This window comes from Colossoma macropomum, unplaced genomic scaffold (assembly GCF_904425465.1).
Source record: "Colossoma macropomum unplaced genomic scaffold, Colossoma_macropomum, whole genome shotgun sequence".
Lineage (NCBI taxonomy): Eukaryota > Metazoa > Chordata > Actinopteri > Characiformes > Serrasalmidae > Colossoma > Colossoma macropomum.
In genome coordinates, this window is record NW_023495267.1 from 1,225,624 (window position 1) to 1,243,423 (window position 17,800).

The following is a 17,800-nucleotide window of genomic DNA, read 5'->3' on the forward strand; positions in this document are numbered from 1 at the left end:
AGACTGGCGAAATTGGGAAAACAGCTTTCAACATTAGCTGTGATAAAAACAAAGCTCTAATGTAGCCAGTGTCGTTGGGCACCTCTGGTCCTACGTTTGCTTGCTGTCTGACGAGCATATATATTGCGAGGGAACGCATTTTGTTTGCGAGGGAATGCAAAACATTTGCGAGGGAACGCAATGTCATTAACTTTTTTTTAACCACGACCCCGTAGGGGCTCTGTATGGGTCTGTGGGCAGACTAGGGAAATTCCACCGATCAAGATTTCTGTATAACGAAATCCTCAAGATGTAACCAAAGTCCTTCAGAGTGGTTTGATGAGAAATGTTGCATTGTAGATCAACCTGAAAGGTCAAGATTTTTCACAGCGGTGCTGACAGGAACCACATCTCCGAGGAGTTTAATGCCTCGCTGAAAGATGAACATGAAATGATTGCACATACAAGGATGTCTGGGATATTGTTTTATGATGTTTTTGAGATTTTGGCTTTAAACAAAGACACTTAGGGCAGAGCTGCAGGACGTTGTAGGCAAAATAGTAGTTTTATTTTTTCAGGTTTACCACAATTTTACCATTATCAACGTTACACATAGGTTTTCTGGCCATTTTGGATAGCAGATATGATCGCTGTATTTGCACTGTTTACAATGGGACCCCTGATTCCCATCACATCACCATCACTGCAAAGAAAATTTTAATGAATAAATTTTTCTATAATGCAACATTTCTCTTTAAAGCTCATTGAATGATTTTGTTCACATCTCTAATTCCTGCAAGTGGAATTGCCCTATACATGGGTCTGTTGTGATAAATTTTCTACACCACTTCTTCACTGCTTATTTGTCGTTGGAGGAGTCATTTATAATTTTAAAGTAAATAAGAAACATCATGCTAAAATGATGCCTAATGTACCTCATTTTTCTTTGCTTCCTTCCTAATAACATGCCAGATCAGTTTAACCTGTTTTGCTGAATTTTCTATTTTCATTTATTGTTCTATACATTCTCTCACCTAAAGTTGTGTACTGAGATACTAATATGGTAAAATAAATAGAGCTGATTAGAACTGACCTGTTGATAGAAAATAACCTTTAATACAATGATTCTCAAACTGGTCCTCAGGGCCCCCTTGGCAGTTCACATTTTTGCCTTATTCCTGTGTTGGGATTTGGGATCGAGCAACAATATTTAGCATATGGGAGGCTTGAGGTCCAGTATGAGAACCATGGTTTTAATCAACAGGCAGCAAACAGGGCATCTGGGATGTAGCGTTTTAATCAGACACAATCAGAAATAACAAAATAAATGACAAACTATAATTCAAAAATACATTTATGAAGGCCCAAAACATTAAACATATGCTGAACATACTGTTTCACAAGAGTGATGTCATAGATCTGAGTAAATATTAAAGTTATTACCAAGTCCTGTTACTCCATATATGCATTTACAAAAGTGCTAAATTTGATTGTAAGAATGGCTCATTAAATAGAAATGCTAGTGAAACTAGTAAATGGAATGAATATGAAAATATATCTTCTCTGAGTGCAGATACCTGGGTTTATGTGAATACCTTTCTGAAGCACACCATGTTCTCCAATAATAACAATACTGATTTCCAGTAGCAACACTGTTAAAAATCCATAGTCCCTCAGTAAAAGAGGCTCACTGCAACCTGAAAAAAAATCCCAGACTTATCACCAAATATGTCCTTTGTTCAGAAGCAGCATTGGTTATAGCTACCATAAGCACCGCCTAGGATTCCTTCTATGGCTGTTTAAAAGGTACTCACTTCCTTTGTGATTTGCCCTGATGACATATTTGGTGACCCTGTAAATGGTCAAAGTGCTGCATGACTGTCCAGCATATCTTTGAATACAACATTAAATTCATAGACAACATTTCATTTGGACAAACCAGCAGAGTAATGTACCAAAGATACATCTGATATGAAGATATGTTGGCTGTACCAAATACACATACGTTTTGCTCCATAGAAAAACAAAGTTACACTGCCATCATGATTTGAAGATAAATGGAAATAAATTATGATTATCCACATACATAAGTGTGACATACAAAGACGTAAAGAAGCGCAGGAGAAAAACAGACAAGATTAATTGCATGAATGGTGTTATGTTACTCCATGAATATGATGCAGTGGCATTTTTAACTACTTGCTCTAAACAGTTTTTTAGCTTGAGTAAGACTTGAGATAAATATGTATTTCACTGTAAGGCAACGTGTTTTGATATTACATTTGTCTGCTGCATATACTGTACTGTTGGAGAGCTTGTCCAGCCATTATTCGCTCTGAAAACGTGCGATGTATAGCAGCTCGACTGAACAGGTTCATTACTCTTCTTCTTCCACAGAACTTCCATTTGTTCCTGAAGTTTGAACTTTGCCACTAGAATGACAATCACTTTCCAAGGACTCAAGTGCCAAAGTCTGGCTGCCTGTTTCAGTCTGAAGTTCAGATGTGCACAAGACAGTCTTTCCAGGTGAAAGAAGTCTATGCTGACTTTTTTTACTCTGTTGGTTCGTTAATGGCTCCCCCACTGCCTGCATCCCTGTGCCTTCAAGATCTGACAAGTCCTCTTTGTTATCCTCCTGCCCCTCGAGCTCCTTCACCTTGTGCACAATGTAGAGATGCCTGCTAAGTGCCAGCTGCGATGTAAAACACAGGCCGCAGTGCTGGCACTGGGGTGTATCGGCATCCGTCTTGTGTTGAGGTATGTGTTCTTGAAACTGCACTGGGTCCTCAGTGGTGAGGCCACATTTGGCGCAGCGGAAAAGTGGCTTCAGTCGTTTGGCAGGAGTAGAGTGTGATGTCCCACTGTCTCCTGCATCCTTGCTGTCCTTCGGTGCAGCTCTCTTAGGCCCCTAGGAGTAACACAGGACAACCACTCTGAACACCACCTCAGGTCACTTGTCAGTATATACCATATCACTGTATAAAAAAAATCCAAATAAGAGTGTATGGCCATGTGGGACATTGGTCCCCAAGTACTGAAACAAACCAAGCAATTGGATTTTATATTCCAATGAATATAGGAGACATTTGCGCTTACCAGCCTCATATGTTTACTTGTCTCTTGAGAGGCTAACTTGGCCATGAGACTGAAGTCTGGGTTCTTGATTCCATGCATCAAGCTGAGGTGGTTCTTTAACATGGAGAGCTGAGTGCAAGTCATCCTCTCATTTGTGCAATACCTTTAAAAGAGGTACATGATTAAAAAAATGCAGCTGGCTAGACAAACGCCAACTAAGACAAAAGCATATTGTTAAAGGGAAATTCCAATGATTTTCCAACACAAATAGTTAAGACAGTCATTCAGACTAGTTTAATGTAAAATGCTCTGTTCCAGAGAAACTGAGTCAGAATCCACAGTGGTAATGATGGGAACCAGATGTCTGAAGTGTTTAATGCCTCTAAAAGCTACATCACACAAAGCTATATGAAAATTATTATTTAATATAGAATTATATGAAATGGTTAGAAATATATGGTCTGATGCCTGAGACATTGTTTTGAATAATATTATTATTATTATTATTATTATTATTAATAATAATAATAATAATAATAGCAAAAACAACTTCATTCATAGAGCACTTTTTTTTTTTACCTGTGGCAGCTCAAGGTGCAGGTAATCCTTACTGTAAAATTATGACTGTATATGACACAGATCACAATAGTAGCTATATTACTAAAATCTCTATTACTGAAAAAGATCCAATATCCTCTCTAATAGATTTACTGTTCTGTAGGGTCATCTTCATCTTACCAGCAAGTGTAAACTTTCTTCTTCCTGTCATGGTCATTACGAATGTGTCGTCTCAGACTTGTGGAGGAATTGAAGGACCTTTCACACAACCGGCAAGGATTTCTCTTCACCGACTACAAGAATTAATAAACAAACAAACAAATAAATAAAAGTAATAACAATAATAATACTACTGAAACTCAGGTCTAGGTACTAATGTAAATTTCCTCTTAAATGACAAAAACAGTCCTCACCTTGCCATGGCTGGTCTTCATATGACTGACATAGGTCTCTCTGTCTGGCACCCACAGAAGACACTCTCCACAGGTCCAGCCAGAGTTTTTCACATTACTGGACTTTTGTGAAGTTGAGCAGTCCCTAACTTCCTTGACAGCCCCATTACTGGGCTTGGTTAGCTTTGTCTGGCGATTTGATGACACAGAATTCAAATTATGTGAAGCTGATTCTGCTTCTAGCTTTGGACATATTTCTGTTTCACCTCTGAAGACATCTCCATGAACCCCCTGGGGAAAACCAAAAAAGTGTTTTGGTTATAGTAACATGCAGTGCCATTACACTGACAAAACAGTGCAAACTTTTACACTTTATCAGTTAAACTACAAACCTTGACATGTTGCACCAAGGCTAATTTTTGCATGAAGAACGATGTGCACTCAGGACACCTGAATATACATGTACGCTGATGGAGATGTTGATATAATAGCTGTTTCTTCTTAAAAACAGTTTCACAGGAGCACTTGTGGATCAACCTGCAAGAGCAGGAGAAATAACATTTTTATTCTTCTATAAGGCCATTAAGAAATCAATAATGCTGATGGGGTCTGAAAGGAGGAAACTGATAGACCCACTTACTGATATGAAGGTTCACTGCCACTATGCTTACTCTTCACATGCATGAGGCAGCCATCAGATGTTTTGAAAGCAACAGGACAGACGGTGCATTTATAGAAGACCTCACAATGTTTCTCCTCAATATGACTCTTCAGGAGAGGAAGTGACATGAAAAGTGTCTCACAATGCAGGCACCTAAAAAAAGGATAATTTGAACAAAAACAAACAAAAAAGTACACAAGTTTAATTAAAAATGCATCAACCTTGTAGCTATAAATAAATGAAAGCTAGTTACAGTCCAGGTTACTTACGAGTAGCCAACTTTCCGTGCATAGTGTAGACAATTCCCCTTTCACATGCTTCTGAAAGTCCACAGAACGACTGAGAGCCCCGCATTCAGGGCAGCAAAATGGGGATTTGTGGGCATGGATCCGCTGGTGGGCTCTGTAGCTGCACTTGTTTGGGAGCAGCATTGTACAAACCTTGCACATCTGTTTTGAACAAACACCATCAAATACAAAGATAAATACCTCTTACTTACAACACTAATTAGGAATAAATGTTTACAGCTGCCATGGACCATCTTAGTGGTTTTCAATTTTGGCCCTGGAGTAGCACTGTTCTGCATATTTCAGAGTTTCCCTGCTTCCCACATAAATAATGCAAATAATAACCTAATAAACAAACCCTTCCTTAGGTGAACTTGTTGTGTTATGCTGCTTCCAAATGCAAGTTGGGCCGTAGTGTTTTCTGAATCAGAAACCTGCAGGTTAATGTGGTTCGTAATGCCCAATCCTTGTCCTGGAGAGTGTAGATGCAACACACCGGCCTCTAATGTTCAAATGCTCCTGTTGGATCAGATTATGGTTGGAGCTAAACTCTGCAGGGTGGTAGGACCAGGTTTCAGCACCCATTATGTGGTTTATGTGGGAGGTGAAATGGTTGTAGTTTACTAGCCAGATGGCACGTATCAGTTTTGGTCTGTTTTACAGATGTTTTTGAGGAGAACGCAGCCAAAATAAAGTGTAGGTTAATTATACACACACAAACACGCACATTATTTAACATGTAGGACCGTGGTACTCCAGGACCCAAACAGAGAACCACTGATTTTAGTGAAATCAAATCATATCAGAATGTTCAAATCAAATCAAAACTCTTCTACTCACCAAACCCTCAGTTTCTGTGGATGACCTTTGATAGTGACCTGCAAGTGCCACATAATCTGACATCTGCTTATTGCATTCCAGGCATTTGAGTCCATATCGGACATCTTTATCTGGATAGAGAGGCATTGCAGCTTGGTTGTTGGTTAAGTGCACAGTGCTTCTCCCTTGAGTCGTCTGTGATGCAGACTGGTCAGGTTTGGAGGGCATCAACATCTGATCGACAGCAATAGGCTTCATGAACAGCTGTGAGCATTGCATCATCATGCCTTTATTCTTATGATCTCGAGCATGTGCTAGGAGCGCACACCTGTTGAAGAACACAAGGGTTTTTGAGCAGTGTACACAGGTCACTTCAATGTGAACACTCCTTCTACTATAATGAAAAGCAAGGCTCTTCTCAAGTCCGAATGAATCGCCACACTCCAGGCAGCAGTAGCCGTGAGCTGGGAGCCTGATGTTGCTGTCAGGTGGTGGACTTAAGTTGGGCACATAAGTTGGCACAGGGTTAGAGTAATTCAACAGTCTGTTTAAAGTTCCAGCAGCAGTATTGGGAATAATGGCATGTGTGTTTGCTAATGTTTTCTGAACTTGGTGCACTAAAGGTACACTGCTGCATACTGTGGAAGAGGACAGCTGAGAATGGTCCTGCCTGTGGGTGGAGGACCTTGCTGTAACTGAAGCAGCAACACTGTGGGGGACTAGATTTAGGTTGGCTAAGTGTAATGCTTTGGGAAGGTAATTTGGATTGGTAGAGTAGCCTGCTTGAGATGGACATAACTTCCTCTGCTTATTTGCTTTCAGAGTCCTTTTCAATCCGCAGTTACTGTTTGGTGACTGGGATTTCTTTGAGCTTTTAAGCGCTTCAATACTTGCTGATGAGTGACCCGAGAGAGGTATCTTTGAGGACTCCTGCTTTCCATTCTCAAAAATATCTTCACTGATGATATCATGGGAATGACACACAGCCAATGTTTTAGAGAAGGCATCTTCAACTGATGACTGAGAGGGAGATGACCCAAAAGGTGATTGGAGGTCTTCAGTTTCAGAATCTGGAAATATGCTAGTAACAGTCCGTTTAATTTGTCCAGAGGATGTTTTGATTGTCTTTATTCTGACTCTTGGTATGGCTGGAGGTGAGCCACCGACGAGAGCAGGAGATGCTTTTCCACTGCTGTCACTACATACACTCATAGGGCTATCAGGTTGTTTAATTAACCGTTTTACTACTTCAAGAGGGCTTCTTGGACTCCTTGGTGATATGGGCACTTTGGGACTAACCTTCGTCATCTCTTTACGAATCACCGGCAAGTCCCTTGGACTTGTTTGCTCACTCGGTTCATTTTTCGCATTCAAAGCCACCAATGCATCAAGACAAGAAGACAGTTTGGAGGTCTGAGTTTTGACAAATGTACGAGGAGAGGAAGGGTTGGTTTCAGGAGTTGGGTATGCACTTGTTCCAGCATCATCAATACAATCATCCATTGTCACTGGATCACATCTCTTTTCTACTTGATCTTCTTTACACTCTGAACTCCCATCTCTATCAAATATGGTATCACCACTGGGACTGTTCACTATTTTAGAACCAGGATCTGTTCTATGGCACTTGTCAATCATGCTGTATGCTTGTGATTTTCCATGATTGTCAGATATAGAAGATTCTGCAGACACAAACAGTGAGTCATTTGGGAAATATGAATCTCCATGATGTGGATGATTATTAATAGTATTGCTTTGAATTTCTTCTGAGTCTGGGCTGGACACAGGACTAAAGTCCTGCACCGACTCTGAGAGAGGCGGAACTTTTTCTGTCCTGTAGGTCAAAGGAATTTTTTCCAAGAAACTACTCGAACAGTCCCCGTTCAGAGGTGATGTATCCAACATGGTGTAATCGCTGTGACCAACAAGATGTGTTTCAAGGGAGCTAGAAGAACTCCTGAACCCATTTTGCAACAGATGTCCCAATTGTGAGCTATCTTTCTCCATAAGGGGTTCATAAGAGTCCTGGCGATTAGTGTTTTTTACTATAACACTAACGGCTGGAGCATCCAAAGTAGTCGCTGGGTGAGGGACAGACACTGTGGCATCCATGCACAGTTCTGAGTGCTTAAGGTGGCCCTCTGCCTCATCCTGACTCTCCTGGATGGCCTCTTTGGCATCCAAACTAGTAGCATCAGGGATGTCAAAGGCAGCCAAGAGATCATCAAAATCAGGGGTCTTCATGTCACCCATGACTGAAATATTTCAAAAACCTGATAAAACAGAAATGTTTATGTGAAACAACATCCAGCAAATGATCTATCTGAAACTGTTTAACCAAGCAGTTCTCTATCCTGGTTCTGAAGTACCACTGTTTTTCTTACTCTAACACACCTCATTCAGCTCATCAGCTAATGTTAGAAAAGAGAAATCACTAAACCAGGGGTGGCAAACTGCCTATGTCCAAAACAGCTTTGTGATTTCTCTGCTCTTAACACATCAACTACCCTGGTAATTACCTGGTGAGTTTAGTCTGGTGTGTTTGAACAGGGAAATCACCAAACTGTACTTAGTCTCCAGGACTAGAGTTCGCCACCCTTGCAATAAACTATGCAGGGGAGTGGTACTACCAGATCAGGATTGCTAAACACTGGTTTAACCAAAATCTCTAGCTAAAATTAGTACAACAACAAAAAAATGTTTATTGTGGCTTATGTTATATATCATTGTAAACATTGCACTGACTGGGCTGCTTACCATTTGAATATTGATTATTCATCGCTCTCTGTCCATAAGCTTTAGCGTGTCCATCAGCTCTTCCCCGTCCACCTTCTTCACCTCGTACCGACTCTTTTAGGTAGATCCATATTAGCCAGCGGTTTTAACGGTGTGCCAACATGTACAGTAACTTTAGCACCTTTCTTAGCATTTTATGAAGATGGGACGAGCATTGTGCTCCAAAAAGCTAACTGTAGTTTCTGGGTTACCAGCAGCTGTATTGCTTGGTGTCATGCCAGATAGCTAGCAATTACTTGGAAATGACATCAACTAGCTAGCTTAGCAGGCTATTTGCACAGCTGCCACACAAACTAACGTTAGCTAGCTTGCTAACGAGCTACAAATGCTAGCGAGTTACTTCGCTGACTACGTTGGTCAGACACAAAACATATCCAAGTAACTGAAACACAGACTCTTCCCACAACATATGTGGTTTTTGTTGTATCTGCGACTTTATCTGGCATTAGCTAGCTAGCTAGCAGAGCGACACTTGGTCTAGTATGTTCAGTCTAAGGTTAAGCTAAGCTAACGAGCTAGCTAGCTACATTGACAGCACGTCAGAATATGTCGATGCACATTTCGCGTACCCAAGCAGCCTTCACCGCGTTTAAAACAAAGCTATACAACACGTTACGAAGCTCAGCCTGCCCACTGCTTTGTCTGGCTCTACGACGTGCATTATGCAAAAAACAGCTTGAAAAGTTGGCGAGCAAGCACCGCTGCTGAGGTTTGTCAATAGCTAGCTAGGTTCGTTTAGCTGACTAGCTACGCGCTAACTGTTTTTTAAAAAGCCAACCTGGATCAGGGTTACTGGTCAAGAGTAAGAGAGTGTTGGCTGAAAGAGCATTTAAAAGCCATGTGTATTAAATGTCCAACACTGCTTGTCCGTCTGTGTTATCGCATATCTGAAGTAAGAAATGCCTGTTGTTTACATTCGCTAGTAGTTTTCGCCACTGTCCAGCTCTTCCTGCCCAGCAGACAAGCAAGCAAACTGCGCGTACCAGCAGGACCCAAAAGCAGAAACAGATAGCGAAACGTTGCAGTTCTTCACAGAATTAGAAAGATCTTCTAACTATACTCTAATAACATTAGATAAAACAGTTTTGTTATAAATTTAAACATATCTTTACGGACCACTCCTTATCAGAATGGGTGAAAATGGACAATTATTTCAATTGTATTCAAGCGTCCCAACTTTTGCTCAGCGAGATGTTGGCCATGTTTCTGCCTGACTAAAAGCTCAGATCAGGTTGATGGATTGTCATTCTATTGTTCTTTGTGAAGAGGTATTTCAGTTGATGGGACGGGCTTAAACTACCAGAATGAACTAATCAGTTAATACAGAGACGAATAATAAGCAAATAAATGCATTTAAATTTCTGAGGTGTTCCAGAAAGCTGAATTTCTTGGGTGAAAAGTGAAGATCGTCCAGCAAGAACGTCACTTCTCCAGGGTGTCGTTTAGGGAAAAAAAACAGCATTTAATATGTTATTTATGTTATGTGGGATTCTGTAGTACAGAATTAAATCAATCAGCCTCATCGGTTTGACAGGATTTACTATAGTTGTTTTCGTGTTATCGTACGTCGGTGTTTTCTATCACGAAAAATACCAAGCATGCATGCACCAGCGTATTTCACTGGCGATGACTATGCTGCTGAAGTATTTTTCATGACTGTCCTTAACCCAGCTAGCTCAGTTTCAATTACACATGCAGTGATTTGTATCAGATTAATGTCTAAGGCTTTGTTCATAAATGGTATTAACATCCGTTTCGAGTTATCTGACCACAGTAAGATGTCGTTTACGCCTGGCATTTTAAGTTCATTCAGTTCAACCATCCAAGTAGTTCACTGCAAAGTGGCCTAGACGGGGTAGGGTTGCATCAATACTGATGCTGGTATCGGGGTATTGATACCATGCTCATTTACTCATACTCGTGCCCATAAAAATGCACTGATGCATATCAGGTATCAGGTGGTATCTTATTGTAGCTTCCACTGCTATTAAGTCTATTTTCATAGTGGTGAAAGCTACAATATGATACCACCTGATACATGATATGTGACGCAAGTGCCACGCTAATGAACAAACGATTCAAGAAACAAATGAACTAATGAACTAATACTTTGTTTGTAAAAAATGGTATTGATGCATCCCTAACAGGGTATTCATTCATTTTAAAGGGTGATTTCTAACCATAGGGAGTGAAAATGTTCCATGGCTGGGATCATCGAAAAGCAGTCCACAAGCCAAATCTGACCAGTGAGCAAGTTTTCTCAAGGCCCAATGAAGAGAATTTGTGTAGTACGGTAAAGCATTGAACACTTTTCTATCATCAACTAAGGGTTTGCATTCTGACTCATTTTGATATTTGAACATCTGTAAGAAAAATCTGATATTTGGGGAAGGAAAACAAAAATAAAATAAAAACTACTTTGGCTATTAACATGGGGCTGTATGCTTATTATTTTAGATAGTGTTAAAGAAGTCACACTAAAGTAGTTGTCTTTCTGAGTGGGAAGGTATAATACACTGACGGACCACTTTATTAAGTACACCTCTTTGTATCTCCATTCTTTGTCCATTTTATCAGATCCACTTACCATGTGCTCTTAGTAGTTCTACAGTTACGGAATGTTGTCCATCCGTTTCTCTGCAAAAATATGCAAAAGTTTGAGCGCTCCTAGTCAAATTGCATTTTGTATTTTTTGTTTTATTTTTTCCAAAATCTTAAACTAATCAAATAAATAGAAATTTATTAAAATAAAATGTGCAGAAAATACCATATTTAAGTGTGTTCCCTGTAGAGCAGTGGTTCCCAACTTTGGTCCTGGAGTAACCTGCTAGACATGAGTGAATGAATAATTGACTGACAGACAAACAGACAGACAGACATGCCACGTCCGTGATGTATTGTGCTTCTAACAAAACAAATACATTATATGTTATTCATCACATGATGAGTGATAAATAATAAAATACTACAATAATAATAATAATGATAAGCAATTTCTGTGTAAATCTATTTAGTATTGTCGAAAGTTATTTTTTGTCATTCCCTATTATTAGCTGAGCAGCTCAGCAGACAGCTCACAGGCCAACAGGATCCTCCAATAAAATCGGAGGCTTTACATTTAAAGACTTCATGAACATTTAAATTAACTTCATGAATATATTACCTTAAGGCCTGCTGCAAGCTTCAGATGTCCATGTTTAAGCTAGATCTGCCGTAAAATATGAATATGCACCACCACTAGCTTGGCGCTAATATAATGTTAAAAATCCCACAGCAGGAAAATGCCATAGCTGAAATTAGCATTAGTGGTTATCTGATAAACTACAGCTACTTTGGAAGTGAATTGCGTGTTTTTCTTAAATAACACAAAATGTCATGTTTCCATGTTCATGATTTTATGATTTCCTCAGTGTAAACAAAATATTAAACAACAGAACCCACACTTTGAGCTGTTTTAAGACCTAACAGCTGGCAAAAAAGACACATGAGTAAGTTAGTCCAGGGAGGATTAATGAAGCAGCTGCCATTTAAAAATAATTACAGGAATATGTCACATGGTTTTCAAGCTGGTAGCATTGTCTTGCTATCCGCCAAACCCAGATTCGTTTATCAGACTGCAAGATGGTGAACCATGAATCATCTCTCTGGGGAATGCATTTCCACTGCTCCAGAGTCTGTGACGATCCAAGGACAGATGATATTTATGCACTTGAGCACTCAGTTATCTTATTCTTAGAGCTTACATGTCCTGCTGCCACACGGCTAAGCCGTTGTTATTCCAAGACTTTGTGTCTTGTTGGAAAAGTGTGATCCTATGACAGTGGCACATTTAAAACCTCGGAGCCTGAAGTCATGACCCATTCTACTGTCAGTGTTGGTCTGTGAAGACTGCATGGCTTTATGCTTGATTTTATGAAGTTGGCAGTGTTTGTAGCTGAAATATACAAACCCCTTGATCAGAAAGGCTGTCTGCGTACTGTTGGCCATCTGGCATAGCTCTTATGATAATTATTCCAACAGTGTGAATGATCTTCTTAAATCCTTGTTCACTTTATTGTGTATGTGGATCTTGCGTATGTGAATTTTATAAACACATAGTTTTAAAATTGTAAGCATTTGTTAGTTTTTAGCACTCACTATCATCCTGTTCCATGCAATGTGTATAAAAGCACAGTAGCTTTGGTAATTACTTATAGCTGAAAACCTATTGCCTAAATCTAAATTCATCTTTCTTTTGTATGTCACTGCATGTTTACATGAAATAAAAGAATGTTTAAAGTTCCGCATTGTTTATTATTTGACAAGTATGTAAATTAATCTAGCTTTATTTTGATTCGTATTGCCAGACAAATCTGTTATTATTTTGTTTTATCCATTAATCAAAATTAAGCAAAGGTAGTCTGCCATTTGGCTCAAATGTTTTCATGAAGTGTTTAACTAGCAGAGTCAAACATTTGTGTAGCTTTTGTAAGAGGTTGTTTCTTTATTGTCAAACTGTTCTAATTTCATTCTGATTCATATTGCAAGACTAAACTGTTCCTGCCTAGTTTCAACTGTTGATGATAGAACTTGACAAGCACAAATTAAATAGCTCAACACAACTAACATAACAAGTGGTTTCAAATTCAACACAAAATGCCACTTTTAATGACTACTGTGGTCTCAGATTTATTAAACACTGTGAATGGAATACATCATAAGAGAACACGTTTGCATATCAGGCGTTATCTCAAGCATACCTGATGCAACTAATCAAGGGCTTCATTAGTTGCATCAGGTGTGCTTGAGATAAAACACATCAAATAACTAGCTAGGGGTTTGTTGACTGTGAAGTTTGAGTGCATGTGTGGAAATTTGGCTAAGTCAAGAGAGTTGTCCAGTAAGTTAAGAGAAGAGATCACTGCCTTGCACAAACAAGGAAAAGGATACAAAAAGATAGCAAAGGCACTGAATGTTCCTACAGATACAACTGGAAGCATAGTTTGCAAGTTCAAAGTTGAAGGAACACTGGCTACACTACCTGGACGTTGCAGAAAGAGGAAGCTATCACTGGCTGCCATCAGATTCCTGAGGAGGCAGGTGGTCAGAAACCCTTTGAGTGACCGTAAAAGACCTGCAGCAAGATTTGGTGGCATCAGGCACTGAAGTTTCGGTTTGTACAGTAAGGCCCATACTACACGCTGAAGGTCTCCGTGCCCGAACTCCTAGACGTACACCTTTACTGATCCAAATGCGCAAGAGCAGTTGGCTCTAATATGCTGGAAACCAAATAAATAAGCCACAGAGGTTTTGGGATTCTTTTCTGTGGAGCGATGAAACAAAACTGGACGTTTTCAAGCTTATGGATCAACGGTATATCTGGAGGAGGAAGAATAAAGCATACACTGAAAATAACACCCTGCCTACAATGAAGCATAGCGGTGGCTCATGATGCTCTGGGCTGCTTTGCTTCCTCTGGCACTGGATACCTGCAGAGTGGAGGGCAAGATGGATTCAATAAAGTATCAGAAAATCCTAGGAGAAAACGTCATGCCTTCTGTGAGGACGCTGAAGCTTGGGCGTCATTGGATCTTCAGACAGGACAGTGATTCCATGCATACCTCCAGTCCACCAAGGCTTGGTTTCAGAAGTCCTGGAAGATTCTGGAGAGGCCATCACAGTCGCCTGACTTTGAAACATTGAACATTTTTGGTGGGATTTGAAGAAGGTGGTTGTAGCACGCTGTGGCATGCACCCGCCCCCTGGGCCCCAACGATGACGGCCGCGAGAGCCGGCAGGAAGGCGGGGCCCGAACACCCAGCGGCGACGAACCTCGGCCGCGACGGCAGGGAGAGAGCCGCGAATGGGGAGGGGGCAGAGCGCAAAGCCCGAGCTCCTCCGAATAACCCGAGTGACGCGAGTGACGGCGGGAGGAGGAGGAATGACGGTGCCGGCAACGAGAGGCACCAGGGCAAGGAGCGAGTCCCGAGCTCCGCCGCCTGGGCCCCGCCCCCTGTTACGCAGCGAGGCCGCTCCATTACACCTCACTTTCGACCCGGGCGGCTGAGCTGCAAGCTGGGGGCGGTGACAAGGAGGCGGAGCAGCGAGCTCTCGTTCCCTCTCGGCTCAGGAGCGCCTTTTAAAAGAGCTGAGAGGGAACGGAGCGAGAGAGAGGGACGAGCAGCAGCAAGAGACAGAAGAGCTGAAAAGCTTATTTAGGAGAAGGACTGAAAAGTCTGGCTGAAGCCACTGAAAAGTGGCCAGCATAGTTTGGTTGTTTTGAGTTGTATTGTTTATTTTGGGTGAATTAAAGAAATATGGCTGCTGCAACCCTAAACCCTGCCTCTAGCGTCCTCCTTGAGCCCGGGGTAGCACAGGCAGTGCTACACACGCAAACCCAAGAATATTAGCGAACTGGAGGCCATTGCCCATGAGCTTGTGTCTTGCTGTGCATCACGTCTGCATCAGGTCATAACAACAAAGGGGTGCTCTACTAAGTACTAAAGTTGCTTGTCACACAGGGGTTGAATGTTTCGGGGCCTGCTGTAGTCATTGAAAGTGGCATTTTGTGTTTGTGTATCTTTATTATTTGAAATTATTTGAAACAAGAACAGTATTAACAAACATACCATCTACACAGTACACATGTTGATTATAAAACTTGTACATGCATAAAGAAGAACACAGCTAGTAATGCTCTATCAAAATTATGAATGGCTGATGCTGTTTAAAGCTACTCTTTGTAAGATCTGGAGACCTCTCTGGTGGAAATGTGTTACTGCATGTAACATGAACATTCTCACATAAAATCTTACAAGGCACAGCTTTAAAAACCCAGAAAGTCAGGAAAAATGCTCTAAAAACAGCTGCCTTCAAATAAAACCTTTATGAATAAAACATTAAGCTTACGCTCCTGTTGCTGAATGACAGTCAAGTCGAGCCTGTTTAGGTGATGTTGGTTCTCTCTTCTTCAGAATCTTTTATTCATCAGTTTCATATTATCATGAATAGATGCTTGGACAGATTGCCTGTCCAGATCACAGCACTTCCTGCACTGCTCATATTCACAATTAACGTTGCACAGTAAGCTGTTGCATGTAGTGAATGCAAATTATGTACAAGGACAGGCTCGGATAAGCTGTATAGAGAAAATTTACCATTAATGCATTTCGTGTAATTGAGTTCTTGAGACATGTGATTATGCAAGTAACAAAGTTAGTACGTCTGTAATTGTACTACTTCATTAAAAGAAAAAGTAATTACATACATTGAAACCCATTACTTTGTACTTGACGGTGCCGGGTTTCGGTAATTTAGTATACTGTAATATTAGCATGCACCCTAAATGTTATTGTGGGCACTTTGAAATATCATCACTGCAGTTTAGTCAAACAAGCTGCAGTTTCACCTGAAATTCAGGCTGCATCCAATACCACATACCACCATACAAAACAGTATGTCCAAAATAGCGCGCCACGATTATAAGTTTGTTCATTAGTATAGTATGTATAGCACAATAGTATGTGGTTTTGTATGCAGCTACAGACTTGCAGAGCAGCTCTACATTTACAAACTCCTACTGCGCTCTCACACTCTGATCACATGATGCAATCCCACATCTGAGCAGGGATTCTAAAGCAGGAGCCTAATTTTTGCCTTCCTAACCATGTCCCCAGAAGTGAGCTGCTTAGGCATGAGAGGACCATTTTCACTTTCAGTCCAAAACTAAAGCTACACCTGAGCTGTTTTAGATCACCTTATGGCTCCATTTATATATATTTTATATTTGAACTAGAAGCTTCTCAATAATACAAAATACAGAGCAGATTCACTTATTACTGCTACTAAAAATGTTGCTATACAATACAATAATTGCAGTACATTGATTTAAAATTATTATTATTCATTTATTGTTTAATTGGTTCTTTTATAATGATCAGTATTTTAGTACATTTAGCTAAGGCTGTTTTCACGTTGTTGTCTATCACTTGCTCTGTTGTTCTCATCTTTATTCTTTAGTATCTTTCACACAAACAGCTAATGATGGAGGAATTTGTAACTAAATTAATTTTAGTTTCATTATATGTTAAAATGTACTGTTGTTCTGAATGATTCTGATGATTTATGTTCCGTTCAACACGTTCACAAAATTCTGCTGGGCAGCTTCTACAAACAGTTGCACTGCATGTTTTAGGTGTCACTTCCTGATCAGGTTCTTGCACAGTCTCACATGTTCAGACTATCCCCAGAACAGAGAGATGACTGGGTCCAGTTTATATATACTGTCAATGTTCTAAATAATCACAACAGAAAGGTGAAAATCCCATCACAAAGATGAAAACTCATCTCACCCAGCTTAGAGAAGGAAAAAATAGCAGTCACAAACTTGTGTGTGTGAAGTAAAAAGCAGGAAGGCATCTCAAACCTAACCTAAGTTGTTTGGCAGACTGTTACATGAAATAGCTAACAGGCATGAGGTTGAAATGTTTAATGAATGATTCACAATAAAGGTAGACTCGAACTATATTAGTACTGAATCCAATGAGGAGAAAAAAACTACCCTGTCGTTAGCTTGATGCTATCATATAATGGAAAATCTTATATACATTATTGTTGTAAGTGTATTTGATGAACAGAGGCTGCTGACTGGTACAGTATGTTTGTGATTAAACGATACAGCAGAGTATATACCATTTACATATTGATCAAGTACAGGTACTAGTACTTTGTTATATGTTGTATTTTATGTTGGAGCAGCTTCTCAGCTCTTTGTAAGGGTATCAGTTTTATATGAGTTTTCAATTCCAGTCCTAACTTCTAATAGTCCTGCATGGTAATGATACATTCATTACATCATTATGTGGACTGTTTCATATATCCCTATTTAAAATTGACACTCAGAATATATCTCTAAAACATTTAAAAAGGTATTTAAAAAAAAATGACATTCGAACAAGAATGCGATATTGTAAAAAAAAAAAACTGTAAACCGTGATAAAAGATTAGGTAATTATTACTATTATTTAAGGTTAGGTGACTGTTATCCAGACTTTATACTCTGCTACCCCCAGCACTGGTTATCTATAAAAATGGACAGAAGTACATCTAGTCACATAGATAAAGCAAAATTAGCAGCCGATGTTAAAGCCTGAATTTTGTCTGAGGCAAAAAAAAGTTGAAGCTCACAAACAAGAACAGACAGTCACTTACAGGAATAGTTGCTACACACCACAAAACTATGGCCTCAAAAATGA

General features: G+C 40.0%; 1 protein-coding gene across 1 annotated transcript; it reads right to left on the minus strand.

The window, feature by feature from the left end:
* Positions 1-1,260: 1,260 nt before the first annotated feature.
* Positions 1,261-9,714, minus strand: znf592 (zinc finger protein 592). The gene is given in 10 exon segments (XM_036561660.1): positions 1,261-2,887; positions 3,076-3,217; positions 3,793-3,905; positions 4,026-4,295; positions 4,397-4,541; positions 4,645-4,818; positions 4,935-4,975; positions 4,977-5,114; positions 5,793-8,044; positions 8,529-9,714. Coding segments are annotated over 9 exon segments (3,786 nt in total). The 5' UTR covers positions 8,025-8,044; positions 8,529-9,714; the 3' UTR covers positions 1,261-2,356.
* Positions 9,715-17,800: the final 8,086 nt, after the last annotated feature.